Genomic DNA, 17,665 nt, shown 5'->3' on the forward strand with positions numbered 1-17,665 from the left:
TTAAACATGCACACCTTGTAGGTAGTACAACAAAAATACTGGAAGGGAGTGATCGAACTTTATGAGAAGAAATTTGGATGAATTTAGATTTCGTTTTATCTTAAGATGAGTGGTTAATCTTATCTTTAGGTTAATTCACCACATAGTGAATTAATCTTGTGGTGGATAAGAAATGGTAAAAGAAGATGAATTTAATTTCTTTTCTTTTGTCTACTCTTAATCTTATCTCATAATTTCCTTACTTAATTAGCAAGGCAAAATTTAAGCATGAGAAGTTAGAGAAAGGGAGAAAGTGATTGGTTTTATGTGAGGAGTAGAGTGAAGATTTTGTGTTTAGGTAATGTAAATTGGAGTAACATCATCATCCTTATCCATGGTTAATTGATTATGTATAATGATGGTTGATTGAAAATAGTATTGTTGGAAATTGGGATAAGGAAGGATGTATGACATGTTAATGTATTTGTAAATTAGCCATTTGATTGAGATGGGTAAAATGGTTGGATGGTAGTTTTGTGAATTGTGGTAAAGTGTTAATGTGTGAGTTGAGGAGGATTGATGTTGATTTTAGTATATTTGATTGATTTCAAAAAGGGATGAAATTGATATGTTTTGGCTCTATAACCGACAGATGATATCATCAGCCACTAGGACAGGCATGCATTATATGCATCTATGTGACATTATTTGGGTGTGCATATTGTACTTGTTTCACCTTTGTGATTGTCACGGCCCAAAATGAACCATGACCGGTGCTAAGGGAAACAGTTCCCTAGAAAGCCTATCAGACTCAAATATAAATTAAATAAGAAAGTTACAAATATTTTAAATAAATTTACAGTTTCTAAAATAAATAATTACATATTTTAATAAAAGGTAAAATAAATAAATATGGATGGATCCTGCCTGTGACATATGGAGCAGATGACGTCTAAGAACTCAACAACGAATAGATACTCATTGCAGATTATTACTCTTGAATAGAAAGGCTCACATAATCAAATATTTATTCCTGAAAAATTTTTTTAGAAAAACGGAGTGAGTTTTGCAACCCAGTGATTAGACAGTACATCTATAATTCACATGAGACCATATAAACATAATTTTAGTTAGAAGATAATAATTTATATAAATAAGTGAATCAATAAGGGAGTTCTCATACAGAAAGCAAGTCAAAAGTCCACACATGGGCGGCTCCACCTCTATGGGTAGCCCTTTCCTCTAGTGTGTCCGTACGGAATAACAGATCCAACGTGTGGCATACATGTTAGGCTAGCAACGCCCCTGCTAGCTGAGGTCTGAGCCAGATGCATCTAGGTTAACGTCATAACCGCCGTTAACTACGGTTTTCTAATACGAGCCTCCCAAACTAATTCAAAACATATAATTTCAAATACAACCAATTTTTGATCTTTCAAATATATATAGTATTAAATCAAATCAATAATACTTTCTAATAAAAAATCTTGTTCAATCATATGAAATGTCAAATATACTTTACAAATTCAGAGCCTATAAGTAAGTATCCATAATACTTTAGTGTTACAAAAACACATATTCAAATAAAATCGAATATTTTGAAATAATACAAAACTTTATCAAACAGGTATACAGTCTCATGTGCAGGTTAAAAATATGAATTTCACATAAATAAATATTTAGTTCTAATAAATTCATTATTAAAATCAAATTCAAATCATTGATTGATAACTTGTAAGTATATTCATAAACTCAAGCAACATATATCAAAATAATTATAGATGTAAAGCTAAATAATTATAAATGTAAAGCCTACTCATAAATTGGTCCCAAGAGACCGAAGAAACCAAACCAGAGTGCCAAGATAAAAGGTGAGGAAGGTTGAAGTAGAATGGAATGAAAGAGCACGAAATTTAGACCGAGGTAGTAGCAACAACTTCGATTTCTCACTGCAGCAACTTTAACCACAGCCCTAGTATCAATAGCATAGAACAACCACAGTAACAATGACAGCGAATTTAATAGCCTACGGTGGTTTAAAACTAAGCAAAGACAAAAAGGGACATCAAACATGATGGGATAGAGTCAATAATAGAGCTTTATGGCAAGACAAGGCAGAACAATTTTAGTCTTACCAAAGGAAATAAGAGGATGGAGCATCAGCAGCTCTGGTGACCCTTCACCGGCAAGGACAGAACAGGCAAAATCAAAGCTGAGCTAGGACAAACTTGCAGAGTTTCCAATAGCAGCTTCCAGCAACGTCAGTGCGATTCCCGGTGACCAGAGGCGCGGTGGCGCAGCTTGCGACAACGGCGGAGGCATACCGGCTCCCCCTCCTTGCGAGACTCTCCTCTCCCTAGCCATTGTGTTTCTCTCTCCTCTGCGAGCTCCTCTCTCTCTCTTCGAAGCCCCATACCTGCAGCCGCGATGGTAACAACGAAGCTCCCTTTCCAGCGGCAGGAACGGTCTCCAAGGGAGATGGCGAGGACGGCGGGACAGCACCTCCTCTCTCGCGCCTCTTCCTTTCTCCTTCCCCCATTTCCTGTTTCGAACTCCTTTCCCCTCTCCCTACCTGATCCGCGGTAACGACGTCGACATCCAACCTCACCGGTATCACCTCCTTCTCCCCCTCTTCTTCCTTTCTTCTCCCTCTCTATTTTCCCTCGCTATTTTTCTTTCTTTCATTCTCAGCAGTGTGTGTGTGTGTGTGTGTGTGTGTGTGTGTTAGTTAGGAGAATGTTAGGGTTTAGAAAATGGGGTAAAGGGTAGTTTAGGTATTTTGATAAAATTAGAGGGTATATGTGAAATGTTTTAAAAAACTTGAGATGTTACAGTGATTACTTGTGATTAACTGCTAATTGTTCTACTTACTGTAACTGGCTGTTTGTGCTTGAACTTTCCTAATTGTGTTTGCAACTGAGACTTTGTTGGACTGTGGTGATTGGTTGCTGTTTGGGTTGTTTGGGCCTAGAGTCGTGGTTAATCATGAGGTGGGCCGAAGGCCATGTCTGGTTGATATTTCTGATTTGGAAAATATGAAAGGCTAATTTGGTTCAGTATAGATAAACCTTTTGAAAGGCTTTTAAGTTTTTAAGAATTGAACAATGCCTCTTTCAAAAAAGGTTTCAGATTTCTCTTTTATAATAAACCGTTATTTTTGAAAAGATACATAAGGCGGTTATCAATCACTATAACGATTTTATCTCGCGTATCCTATTATAGTAATTCTGCAACCCTACGATGAGAACCCTTTCGAGGATGATGTTCTCACCCCTTACAACTTTTCCATTTTGTATGTTGTATTGTATGTATGGATGTACGTTACATAACAAAAGAACTTTTGGAGCGATATTGTGATTTAAAGTTTTAAACATACTCATATTTTAGTATTAAATAGTATAAGAGTCGTCGTAATGTGCGATCTATCAGAGTCGCGCAGCCGGAAGCGTGAGTTTTGATAGTTAGGGTGTTACATAATTCATCACATAATGAATTAATATGTGGTGAAATACCACTTGTCATGACCATTACACCATCGCTATTACCCTTATTATATCCTCGTCATTAGAGTACATTTGTTTTATGTGCGTGTCTATAGAAGACATAGATATAGATACACATGTACAATGTTTGGTTGTTAAGATACTAATTTTTTAAAGACACGGCAACACACAAACATACATAAAATACATGTATTTGATGTCCTTAAAAAAAGATGAGATATTAAGACACACTAAATAAGACACAAATTTGTACCCTTTTATCCTTGATTATTTTTTAAAATACCATTCTTATCCCTTAATCTTAACCCCCTTTTTTCATCTTCTCCTTCCTCATTCTTGTTTTCAAATGCTCCACCCTCCTCCTCTTCTCTCCTTCTTTCTTCCTATTTCTTTTGTCACTTTCTTTTCTCTCTGCTATCGCCACTATCGTCGCTACCGCCGCCACACCCTTCTCTCTTAATCTTTCTTTCTCCACCACTTGTTTAGATCCAGATCCGTCTAGATCCGTCTCTGTCGCTGTGCTCCACCCTAGTAAACTCATGCAGTTTTGACATGTCCAGAGGTCAGAGGCGAATCCGTTTAGACAGAGAAAAAGATACCATCGCTCCCATGGTCCAGATCCATCACACCTCCTCCTTATTTGGTCTAGATCTCCTGTTACTTTTGCTTTCTCCTTGCTGTCACCTTTCTTTCTTTTCGTCTTTACGGCTTAAATCACTGTCTCTTCCCTCTTCCTCTTCAGTCTGTCACTGCTGCTCTCTCTGATTTTGCTTTTTGTCCATTCTTCCTTCTTTCCGCCTCTTTTTTCATTTTTCTATTTTTTTTTCAAAAAAAGGTTCAATTATTTTTATTATTCATCTCTATTTTTTTAATATTATTGAATTTGTGGGTACAATTATTGAAATTTTCTGATATCTGAATAATTTATTTTTGGTTATATGAATGGTAATGGAGAAAAAAAATGAATGATAATAGAATAAAAATCTATGTGGTGATGATGATAAAGATAGAAGATGTGAGTATTATAAACTTTTTAATATTTTGTGTGTCTTGTATATTTGTTTTGTCAAACACAATATATATATATATATATATATATATATATATATATATATATATATATATATATATATTTTGTGTCTACGTCTTCTTAATATATGTCTTAGTGTTTATGTCTATGCCTAAGATATAACATACTAGACTAAAATATTTTTCAAATAAATTTTTATTACTTTAGATAAATTCACCTTCAACCTTAATAATAATTCAAATAAATTATCTATGATTATTAGGAATATTTTTAAAATTGATTTGATCTAAAATAAATTGAATTGGAAATAAATTATTATATTTATAATTAATTACTTAAAATATGAATTAAATTGATTTACAAATTAATATAATAATTTAATTCTTTATTTTACAATACAATCTTTCACTATCACTGCAGGTGACGAAACTACCCTAAATAAAATATAAAATAATTTAATTCTAAAATCAGATCAAATTAATTTCAATTTTATTATATTCCAACACAGTGACCTATGTCTCAGTTCTCAAATAATTCAGTCAACATGAGGAGAGGACATACGCATATACCTATTGGCTATTGTTGGGAAGAAAGCCTTTCTAGCAAAAATTTTGCAGTCATCTTTTAAATTTTTCTGTTACAGTAAATTAATTACTGTCCAAAAGACCAAAAGAGTCAATTAATGATGGAAATTAATAATAGAATCTTGAGAAATTCATAAAAAGAACAGGAAAGTAATTATACCATTTTATAAGAAAATAAAATATATTATAGCAAAATATATTAAATAGATTTTATTTTTAATGCAAAATATATTTATAATAAAAATATTATTAAATTGACGATCTGTATTCTCTAATTGGTGAAGAAAAGAAAAGAGAAGAATAGAACACGAGAAGAAAGAAGATTGAAAGAGCGTAGGGACGGAGTGGTCATTTTCAAAGACCTACCCCATCTTTATAACAAACTCACAATGCCCATAGCTCGCATTGCTTCTCCTTCTTCTCTTTCTCTCTCTAACCGTTTTATGTTTCTCCATTTCCTAAATTATAGTGAGAGAAACTCCCATTCCCTGCACTCTCTTTCTCTCATTCTTCTTTATTAACTATACACACTCAACTTCTTCCGCCAACACCTTCGTCTGCTCCAGCGCCTTTTTATTTTTCAGGTGAAAATTGAAATATGAAACTCGATCACTTTTTTTTTATTCTATTTTTTTCGCCTAGGGTTTGGTTCTTCTGATTTCAGTGTATGATTTTCAGTTTGCCGTTTTCTCTGTTTTTTTTCCGCTGTTTTTGCTTCATGTGTAGGGGTATTTGTTGTTTTATTTTCACGGTATTTGTGAAAATATGATAATTTATTTTAATTTTTTTTCTCTTCTTTAGATCTAGTTGTGTGGACTGTGGTAGATGTTGCTGTTGGTGATTTTTCTTCTGATCTGATCTGCTTCTGATTTTAACGATTACCGTTTGTTATCTTGCGGGCTTAGCTTTTTTGAAGGTTTTCTTTTATTTTACTTTTTTTTTGTTACTTGATGCTTGTGTTGTAGATCGTACTGTTGTTTATCTTTGGTTGTTACTTTCTAGGGTTTGGTGTTGTTGATTATGGTTGGGTTTAGTGGTTGTCGCTGATGGTGGTGATATTGGGTTTGGTTTTAGTTGCAATGTGTGTACCCTGGATGATGATTTTACTGATTTATTTTTTGACATTCTCTCCATCTGATTGTAGTCATTTTCTCCTTCTGGAAACCAGTGAATGACTGCTTAGGTTGCTTGCTGTTCTCTATCCTTGTGATACTTGAAGTATTCCAACTTGTAGAAGCTGCTTTCTTGGTGTTTTTTTTTGTGCTTTTATCATGAGTTGTTTTGTTTATTGTCATGAGCAGTATCCTTGATGGAAATCCCTTGAGCGCTGTACTTGATTTTGATGTTTAGGTTATAAAGTTGTTGGCATGTGTGATAATTTGATCATATGTAGCTCTCTATAAAGTGATTATATTTTGAGATGTTAGGCGTGCCTTATACTGAGGTGCTTATTTATCACTAGTCACAAAGTTGTAATGCTTTTTCCCCTTTGTGTGCAGTGTTCATCATGGTTCGGAAGAAGAAAACTGAAGCAGCTAGTTCTAGTGGGGGTGAAAGCTCTGAGGGCCAACAGCGCCCTGCAGAAAGGAGTGCTCCACCCCAACAGGCTGCTCCCACCAGTGGGCCTGGGCCACAAGGGGGAGGTAGGAGTTGGGGTCCCCAAGGAGGACGTGGTGGTTATGGAGGACGTGGCCGTGGAATGCCTCAACAGCAGTATGGTGGCCCCCCTGAGTATCAAGGTAGGGGACGGGGAGGACCTCCCCAGCAAGGGTATGCTCCACGAGGTGGATATGGTGGTGGCCGCGGTGGTGGTGGTGGTGTAGGAGGCGGTCGAGGCGTAGGACCTTCTTATGGTGGCCCACCACGGCCCCAAGTTCCCGAGCTGCACCAAGCTACCCCCCCAGTTCAGTATCAAGCGGCTGTGTCTCCTCGGCCTCCTCCCTCTGAGGCTAGTTCCAGTTCATCCCAGCCACAGGAGATGCCCCAACTGGAACAGCAAATGGGGCATATAACTCAGACAGAAGCTGCCCCTTCTGGTCCACCAGCTAGCAAGTCATCCATGAGGTTTCCCCTTCGCCCTGGGAAGGGTAGCTACGGCACAAAATGTATTGTCAAGGCCAACCATTTCTTTGCTGAGCTGCCAAACAAAGATCTGCATCAGTATGATGTAAGTTCCACCTTCAGTAGTTGAGAAAATCCCAGTTTGTATGTAACTTGTAACTTATATCAGTTGTTGGTTGCTTAGGTAACAATCACTCCAGAAGTTACATCAAGAGGCGTTAACCGTGCTGTTATGGAGGAGTTGGTGAGGCTTTACCGAGAATCCCATTTGGGGAAGAGACTTCCTGCTTATGATGGGCGAAAGAGCCTCTATACAGCTGGTCCACTGCCTTTCGTGTCAAAGGAGTTTAGGATCATGTTAATTGATGAAGATGATGGAACTGGAGCTCAAAGGTTAGTTTCATGTTTGTTTCCAACTTAATATTCAAATAAAAACTTTCATACTTTATCTGATTGTTTTGTTTGCTTATCATTGCAGGAGGGAGAGGGAATTCAAAGTTGTGATAAAATTGGCTGCTCGGGCAGACCTTCACCATTTAGGGCTCTTTTTGCAAGGGAGACAAACTGATGCACCTCAGGAAGCATTGCAGGTTCTCGATATTGTGTTGCGTGAACTCCCTACTACCAGGTCTTTGATATAGCTCTCTTCCTTTATTTGGTTTCGTTGTTCTACCCAAAACTATTGGGGTATAAATGGAGTTTTGTTATTGTAGGTATTCTCCTGTAGGAAGATCATTTTATTCACCCGATCTTGGAAGAAGACAGCCTTTGGGTGAGGGGTTAGAAAGCTGGCGTGGTTTCTATCAGAGTATTCGTCCCACACAGATGGGACTTTCTCTGAACATTGGTACATTACGCTGTCTATACATACCCACTTCATTTTTTATCATAGATTCCATAAATGCTAACTTTTGGATGTGCAGATATGTCTTCCACTGCATTTATTGAGCCATTGCCGGTGATTGAGTTTGTAACTCAGCTACTGAATAGGGATGTATCCACCCGACCACTGTCAGATGCTGATCGTGTGAAGGTAGATTTTGGTTGACACAAGCTATGCGTGCTTTCATTTGCATTTGCATTTGCATTTGGCTGTTATCCATTTATGTGGCTTGGATTTTGGGAGACTGCTCGTCACCCTTGATTTAAAAGGAATGAGAAATTGACTTTTTTCTTTCTATTTTTGAATGACAGATCAAAAAAGCTCTCCGTGGTATCAAGGTTGAAGTAACTCATCGTGGAAACATGAGAAGAAAATATCGCATCTCTGGTCTGACTTCCCAGGCTACTAGAGAGTTGACGTGAGTAATAGTCACCTAACATTTATTCTTAATGGAATGGGTCAAATCTACTGCTCACTTTTTGGTTTGTCAATAATTTTAGATTCCCTGTAGACGAGAGGGGAACAATGAAGTCTGTTGTCGAGTACTTCTCTGAGACCTACGGGTTTCACATTCAACATACTCAGTGGCCTTGTTTGCAAGTGGGAAATACACAGAGGCCAAATTATCTGCCAATGGAGGTAAATGAGTTAATGAGTAGTAAGCTTTTTATTTTCATGTGAATGTACCTACTGAAGGATTGTTTGTTGGTTGCAGGTTTGCAAGATTGTAGAAGGGCAGAGGTACTCAAAGAGGTTGAATGAAAGGCAGATTACTGCTTTGCTCAAAGTCACATGCCAACGACCTGTTGAAAGGGAGCGTGACATAATGCAGGTCTGCAGAATGTCTTCTTAGCATAATAGCATCATATTCTAATTCTATCTACATGTGTAGTGTGTAGTAATGCATTTCATTCAATAGCATGTTTTTTTTTATAAGAGGTGTGGGCTTTTGTTGTCATTCTGTATACTTCTCCACAATCTATTGATTGAATATATTCTATCTACTTTCATCTGTATGTTCATGTTGCTTCCCTCCTAATTCATTGTTTTTTTTTTTTGTTCAGACAGTACATCACAATGCCTATGATCAAGACCCTTATGCTAAAGAGTTTGGAATCAAGATCAGTGAAAAGCTTGCTCAAGTTGAAGCTCGCATCCTTCCTCCACCCTGGGTATTTTTCTGTACATTATCCTTTGTATATATATTTTCTATCCATATCAAATGTGTGTGAGTGAGAGAGAGAGAGAGAGAGAGAGAGAGAGAGAGAGAGAGAGAGAAGTGAGTGTGTGTATAGTTTCTTTATTATAAACTTATAACTGGTCTTTTTAAATGTTTATTGACATTTTGTTCTCCAGCTCAAATATCATGATACAGGTAGAGAAAAGGACTGCCTACCTCAGGTTGGCCAGTGGAATATGATGAATAAGGTTAGAGATATTGTATAAAATGATTCCCTCACTGTTGAGTTTATGCTTTTGATTTGTTATTGTTATCAATATTCTTTTTTCATACTTTATTGCCTTTTGATTTGTCAATTTCTTTCAAAATTTTATCTGCATATTTTATTTTACTATTCTGCTTTGGTTGTGGTGATGGTGCAAGTATTTTTATTCCAGGGTTGTCTCTTGGGCCTTGCATCAGAGATAAAGATAAAATCCATCTTGAGTGTGTGCCATGCTATTTTTGTGTGAAAATTTAAAAAATTAGACCGAGCTAATCACCTTATTTGTAAAGTATTGATGTTATTAGTCTTAAAATATGCTGAGCTGGAATAGGTGGCATGCTTGTGAACTTGAAAATTGAGATGCCCTTCCCTCTTTTATGCGTATATTGGCATTTTAATATACTTTTAAATCAGATCAGAGTGATGTGATCAAAATTTTACACTGTTATTAATACTGTCCTTGTTGATTGAAACATCAAATAACCTTTTGCTATGGCTTTTATTTCAGAAAATGGTTAATGGAGGAACAGTCAACCATTGGTTCTGCATTAACTTTTCCAGGAATGTTCAAGATAGTGTTGCCCGTACATTTTGTTATGAGCTCGCTCAGATGTGTCAAGTATCTGGCATGGTATAGATTCCCTTTGTAAATCCTTCTGAAAATACGATTTTGTTTGTAGTTTTCTTGCCATAAGTAATCCTTTTGTTGAATATGATCAGGCATTCAATCTGGATCCAGTAGTTCCCCCAGTTAGTGCTCGTCCTGACCAAGTTGAGAAGGTTCTGAAAACTCGGTATTATGATGCCAAGAACAAGCTGCCTGGAAAGGATCTTGATTTGCTTATTGTTATCCTGCCTGACAATAATGGTTCTCTTTATGGTAATGATTGGATGACTAAACCATGTGTCCGTCCTTTTTATACTCGTAATACTACGGTTCATATCAAACTGTTATTTTTTGTGATGCAGGTGACCTGAAACGAATATGTGAGACTGATCTTGGGCTTGTTTCCCAATGTTGTTTAACAAAGCATGTATACAAAATGAGCAAGCAGTATCTTGCAAATGTTGCTTTGAAAATTAATGTTAAGGTTGGTGGAAGGAACACTGTGCTTGTTGACGCCCTTTCGCGGCGTATTCCCCTTGTTAGTGACAGGCCTACAATAATTTTTGGAGCCGATGTTACTCACCCACACCCTGGAGAGGATTCAAGCCCATCTATTGCAGCTGTATGTTCTTGAATTTGTCTAAAATTCCAACCTGTTCTATTTAAGTATCTTTTTTAAGGTATTATTTTTGACTTGATCACTTGAGTATTATCTTGTATGCTGTGTAGGTTGTGGCTTCCCAAGATTGGCCTGAGATTACAAAGTATGCTGGTTTGGTTTGTGCACAAGCACATCGACAGGAACTCATTCAGGATCTCTTCAAGCAATGGCAAGATCCTAATAGAGGACAGGTCACGGGTGGAATGATTAAGTACCCTCTCTTTCCCTCCATTTTGTGATGTTAGCTTGTTAAAGCACATATGTATAGATTCCATGCTCTTGTAGGTTTGAAAGATTAACTAGTTGTGATTTCTTATTCTTTTTGGCAGGGAACTACTCATATCTTTCCGGAGAGCAACTGGGCAGAAGCCACAGCGCATCATATTTTACAGGTAGTTTGATGTTTTCAATCCTGTGATCAGATTTTTATATTTATGGAACCTGGCAATTCTAAATTTTATTATTTGCAGGGATGGTGTGAGTGAGGGTCAATTTTATCAAGTCCTATTGTTTGAGCTTGATGCTATTAGAAAGGTATAAAGTTTTGCCAAATTGTTGGCGTATCTGAAATTTTAGATGCTGTTTGTAACTTCTTCAGTCTAAATGTTCCTGCCAGGCCTGTGCATCTCTTGAGCCCAATTATCAGCCTCCTGTGACCTTTGTGGTAGTTCAAAAGCGTCATCACACTAGGCTTTTTGCCAGCAACCATCATGATCGAAACTCTATTGATCGGAGTGGGAATATACTGCCCGGTATTTACTAAAATTTTGATAAATTGTCCTTAATAAATAATAAGTTTGATGCCAAAATGAAAAAAACAACCCGGAAACTGAAATTGTTTGCAGGTACTGTTGTGGACTCCAAAATCTGCCACCCAACTGAATTTGACTTTTATCTCTGTAGTCATGCTGGAATTCAGGTGAATTTATAGCTTATCATTGTTTTTAGTGTATACACAATTTGACGTTTAAAGCGTGATCCTTGTGTTAAAAAATGTTTAATTGGGTTTTTATGTTGGAAAATGTTATCAGGGCACTAGTCGTCCAGCTCATTATCACGTTTTGTGGGATGAAAACAATTTCACAGCTGATGCTCTTCAGATGCTTACAAACAACCTGTGCTACACGTAAGTAGTAAAAAACACGGTGGAATTTCCATTTTTTTTTCAAGTTGTGTTTGCCACACCTTTTGATTTCTAGTACCATCTTTACCTGACACTTGATGTGTGATGTTCTTTAATGTAATTTCTTCAGCTATGCCAGATGCACCCGTTCTGTTTCAATTGGTGAGTCTTCTCTTAATGCAAATGTTGAGTTTGGGGGATTTGTGTATGTTCATGTTTGTATCAATGTATTGCATGTGTCTAACAAGTTGGTGTTTGTTTTTTGTATGGTGCAATTTCAGTGCCTCCTGCATACTATGCGCACTTGGCTGCATTCCGAGCCCGTTTTTACATGGAGCCCGAGACATCCGACAGTGGCTCGATGACAAGTGGTGCTGCTGCAGGTCGCGGTATGGGTGCAGGACGCAGTACGCGTGCACCTGGTGCCAGTGCTGCTGTGAGGCCCCTGCCATCCCTCAAGGACAATGTCAAGAGGGTCATGTTCTATTGCTGAGTAACATTTTAAGGCAAGGACTATTATTATTTCAAGTCATGTGGAGGACCCCTTCTCTATGTTTTATTTGTTTGTTGGTTTTGTTCCGACGTTGTTGAGACATTGAGAGTGCTGTGTGGTACTTTTAATTATATTGTTGTTGTTTTCTGAAACATATGTTGTTGGCAACCCTACCTATGCTAGACCTTTCTACTTTGGAATTTGAGCTTGAAATGGCAGTAATTTGTTGACTCTTGTCATGTCGTGGATTGGCAAGATCTCTAGCCCTGTTTGGATATATGCGCAACTTTATTATCATTTTAACATCTTCCTCCTAGTGTTTTATTATCAATTTGAAATTGTTTTTTGTTTTGTTGGGGATGTTTTAAGGAGTTAAACTCATTTGGTTAACTTGTAATTTCCTTGGGAGGATGATTAGAACTTAGAAGGGCATTTTTGTATTCAGGGAAATATATAAAGTATGCATAATTATTTGGGGTGATAGATTTATTTATATCTTCGTAAAATGGATTTTGCATGTAGTGAAATATTAAGAATACATATTATGGATGCATGTGGTGATAGGGTTATAAACTTGTAATAGATGAGTTGAGATATATAGGATTCTTGACGCACTATATAGTTAAGGAGGAATTTGAGGCATTCTTCTTCCAGTGATTTTTAGCCTATGATCAATTTAATAATATATATATTTGAAAATTTTCCTATAGTTAATGTTGACAATGTTCCAATTCGGCCCTTTTATCGCTATTTGTACGCACTTTATTTCGTACAACTGCTCCCTAACCCCAAATGGACTGACAGGTGAAGTTATTTAAACTTTAGTCAATTACATGAAATGAGTTAGTAGTTAGTCATAATGGCTTAAAAGTTATAATAACCCTAAACAATGAGTTTATATTAATGTTGGGGCAGTGTGTGGTTATAGAAGTTATTGATAATTTATTACTGTCCTACGTTTATTCTTCAGTAATTACTACCTCGTTTTTATTTCAAATTATGTCGTTATTTATTTATTTTTTACTTATGCACAATATTTAAGACATTAGTTAGTTTTTATTCAAAATATAAATAATTAAAAAAAGATAAAAATATTTTTTAGTATTAGTTTTGTCTATTGATTTATTTTATTTTTTATTAAATTTTATAAAAACTATTTGAATCATATAACTACAAGAATTAAGTGTGTTTGGTTTGTATTTGTATTTATTTTTACTTTTATTATTTTTTGTTGGAATTTTATGAAAAAAGATAAAATAAAAAGTAAAAATAAAAATGCAAACTAAATGCATTCTAAACGAGTTTGGAAAGAGTTGAGAGACATTTTTATAGTTTTACACGTTTAATTATAGGTAGCTATTCTCATGAAAATTTAACAATTTTTTATGATGATCTTTTTTTAAAAAGTGTAACTTATTTGTTTAACATTTTAAATGAAAGTAACTTTTATTTCAAATAAAAATTAAATTTTATAATTTATCATCCAATGGTTAAAATAATGTATTTTCACATGATAACAATCATTAAATCTTTATTGGAGTAGCCACTTTAATTATATATCATGACGTTACTAAATTATTTAATTTGATAATATGTTATAAAATAAATCTACTCTGTGTATATGTCAAATTATGTTTTGTCATATTCATAAACTATTTAATCAAACTATCAATTGTCTGAAAAGTTTTTTGAATATAATTATGCTCTTTTTAAATTCTTATAGATAAAAAATTGAGATTGAATGATAATCATAATATTAAATTATTTTACATGGACAATTCATGAAATGCTTATCAAATTTCAAGGACTAGGCTATATAATTATTAATTGGAAGAGTTAAAGTAGTTACACTTACCGTTGTCCCTAAAATAAATAACTGCACAGTATAGTATTTCTAGAGAAATATTCTCCATGTTCGTTTAGGTACGAGTTAAAGAGGTAAAGTGGTGTTACTTCAATAAACCAAACTTGCATTCGAATTATTTGGCTTAATCCCTCCCTTAATCTTATTTAAAAAAAAAAAGACAAAGTACGTAAAAAAATATGAACCAAATATTACTTTTTGTTTATAGAAAAACCATTCCACACGCAATGGACTCCCTAGTTCTTACATTTTAGAAAAATCATCTTATGTAGCTGATGTAATAATTATGCTGCTTAGATCTTACTCCTATTATTTTATTCAAATTTTGTTAATGTTTAAAAGAAAATATAATATCTTAATATCGCAATTGTATTGTCAATAAAAAAAAAATTGAAAGTAACAAATAAATAAAAAAATGTGAGATGTTAGAGGCAAAATAAATTATAAAAAGTAAACAAACAAAAAATTAAAGAGGAGATGAAGAAAGAAACATAAACATAAAAGAAAAGAACAAGTAAAAGTAGAAGATTTTTATTAATAAAAAATGAAAGAAAATAAATTACAAGTGTTTGAATTCAAAAAAATTACTCAAGATTCCTAATTTTACTCTGTGATATGGCAAGAGGCTGAAAGCATTTCTAAGTATTTTTCAAAAGAACCGAACTCTCTACAAAATGTGCCTAAATCTCTATTTATAGACTAACTTAATGTATAATTACCAAGTGAAAATTTGAATGACATCCGTAACTTCCTGCATTCTTCATTTAATACCAATTCAAAAAATCAAAATAAATAACTATACTGTCAAATGACTTAATTTAATTAAAACAAACACAAATATTATGTACAGAAACATCACTGTATAACTAACTATTTTGTTTTCATATTCTTTTATAAAAATAATATTTTTTGTCTAATATAATGCTCCCAAAATTTTTTACTTGAAGTCATATAGTGATTGAAATTGAAAAAATCTTGTTTATAGCAATAAAAGAAATATATAAGCATGTATATATTTATTCTTTTAAATTTATTGCTATTTTTTTATTATTTTATTATATATATATATTTTAAATATATATAAATAATAAAAACACGTATTGATAAGTATCTTATTTTAAAATGTTAACTTAGAATATCAATAGGAGTACTCATACAGTATCGTACTTTTCTTTTTTTTGGTTATTTTTATTTATTTATTTACCTATTCATTTATTTTTCTTCTGACCAAACAAAAATAAAACAGATCAGTATCCTATCGTCTTGTAATATCTCTGAGAGAGAATAGATTATTGTTTGAACACCTAGAAACTTCTTTTTCAATTTTGTGTCGTCTATTCTTCCAAATTTCATCTATTATGGTGGACTTCTTCTACTTACAAGGGTTCAACTATACCTAGTTCTTCTAATATTTCAGGTAAGATTTAATTGATAGTTCCATTTTTATTTAGCTCTTTTTTATTGTTGATTTAGAGAAACTCTAACCTAAAAAAATGGTGTAAATAATATCTCTTGTATTATCTATGAGTACTAGAATCTTACTTTGAAGAGCATTCTTTTTTTTCTTTTACATTTCTCGACTCAAATTAAGATTTGACTGTTGAACTCTTATTCTTCAATTTTACTATGTTATTTTTTTTTCACTTTTTCTTTTATGTTTATTTTCTTAATTTGATTATGAGCTAATTATATTATTTGGTATATTGCTGGTATTTACGACTATAGATATTTTTTTTAAACTATGATCTTGTTCAATATGTTTTCTGTTTTTCAAATTACATGCATGTTCTACTGTATTAAATTTTATGAACCAAAAATTACAGATTATTTTTTTGGGCATGTTCATATGGGCTAGAATTCAAATGCTATCTTAGTCCTTTTGAATTAGAAAAATAGTAGGATATTCTAATGTCTAAAAAGGCATCTCTTCTTGGTCCCATTGTGAATTTGAGATAAAATTCTAAAGAGTAAAGTATCGTTTTTGTCCCTAACGTTTGGGGTAAGTCCCAAAGTTGTCCCTAACGTTTCAATCGTCCTATTTAAGTCCCTAACGTTTCAAAATTGACTCAATGTTGTCCTGCCGTTAGGGATCCGTTAATAGAATTAACGGCGGGACAAAATTGAGACAATTTTAAAACGTTGGGGACAAAAACGATACATAGAAATAAATTTTAATTTTATCTTTCAATAATATTAATTTTTACTGTACATAATATTCAATCGTTTTTTAAATTATAGTTAATCACATTACTTTTATTTTAAATAAATTAATTTTGTTATAATTTTATTCTTAAAGTAATGTAATTTTTTTATAAATAAATTTTACACTTTCATTCTAAATAATGTAATTTTACTTTCATTATTTAATCACATTACTTATAATTTTTTTAATAATTTTACACTTTCATTCTAAATAAATTAATTTTTTTATAATTTTACATTTAAAGTAATGTAATTTTTTTTATAAATAAATAACTTTTACATTTTCATTCTAAATAATATAATTTACTTTCATTACTTAATCACATTACTTATATTTTTTTTAATTTTACACTTTCATTCTAAATAAATAAATTTTTTATAATTTTATGCTTAAGTATTGTAATTCTTTTATAAATAAATAAATTTTATACTTTCATTCTAAATAATGTAATTTTACTTTCATTACTTAATCACATTACTTATAATTTTTTTTTTATAATTTTACACTTTCATTCAAAATAAATTAATTTTTTTATACTTTTACTCTTTCATTCTAAATAATGTAATTTTACTTTCATTACTCAATCACATTACTTATATTTTTTTTTATAATTTACACTTTCATTCTATTCATATTACATTATTTATTTAGAATAAAAGTGTAAAATTTATTTATTTATAAAAAAATTACATTACTTTAAGTATAAAATAAAAAAAATTTATTTAGAATAAAAGTGATGTGATTAAGTGTAAATGTGATTAAAAATAATTGAATACTATGTATAGTAAAAAATTATTATTATTGAAGAATAAAATTAAAATTTATTTCTATGTATCATTTTTGTCCCTAACGTTTTCGTCCTATTTAAGTCCCTAACGTTTCAAAATCGTTTCAATTTTGTCCCGCCGTCAATTTTATTAACGGATCCCTAACGGTAGGACAACATTGAGTCAATTTTGAAACGTTGGGGACTTAAATAGGACGATTGAAACGTTAGGGACAACTTTGAGACTTACCCCAAACGTTGGGGACAAAAACGATACTTTACTCAATTCTAAATAAGCTCAATTTTTATTCATTTCTTATGCATTACTTTTTATCTTTACAACTTGTTTGTTGATTGTTGACAACCTCGACACCCAATACCTAGATTTTTCAATCTATACTCTTATGGCAACCTCAAGCCACCATCTGTTAACATGTCCTCCTTTTTTTTTATCTAAAGTGGT

General features: G+C 33.3%; 1 protein-coding gene across 1 annotated transcript; it reads left to right on the forward strand.

Annotated features, from left to right (window-relative positions):
• Positions 1–5,504: 5,504 nt before the first annotated feature.
• LOC130979574 (protein argonaute 1) lies at positions 5,505–12,646 on the forward strand. Its single transcript, XM_057903035.1, has 22 exons — positions 5,505–5,680; positions 6,596–7,263; positions 7,342–7,550; positions 7,636–7,785; positions 7,871–8,004; positions 8,081–8,190; positions 8,352–8,458; positions 8,541–8,679; positions 8,756–8,872; positions 9,105–9,212; positions 9,397–9,468; positions 9,994–10,116; positions 10,206–10,365; positions 10,455–10,714; positions 10,822–10,964; positions 11,083–11,145; positions 11,224–11,287; positions 11,370–11,505; positions 11,599–11,672; positions 11,785–11,879; positions 12,007–12,038; positions 12,158–12,646. Exons 2-22 carry the CDS (start codon positions 6,604–6,606, stop codon positions 12,367–12,369), a joined length of 3,168 nt encoding a protein of 1,055 aa, XP_057759018.1. The 5' UTR covers positions 5,505–5,680; positions 6,596–6,603; the 3' UTR covers positions 12,370–12,646.
• The last annotated feature ends 5,019 nt before the right edge of the window (positions 12,647–17,665 follow it).

Source organism: Arachis stenosperma, chromosome 5 (genome assembly GCF_014773155.1).
Source record: "Arachis stenosperma cultivar V10309 chromosome 5, arast.V10309.gnm1.PFL2, whole genome shotgun sequence".
Taxonomy (NCBI): domain Eukaryota; kingdom Viridiplantae; phylum Streptophyta; class Magnoliopsida; order Fabales; family Fabaceae; genus Arachis; species Arachis stenosperma.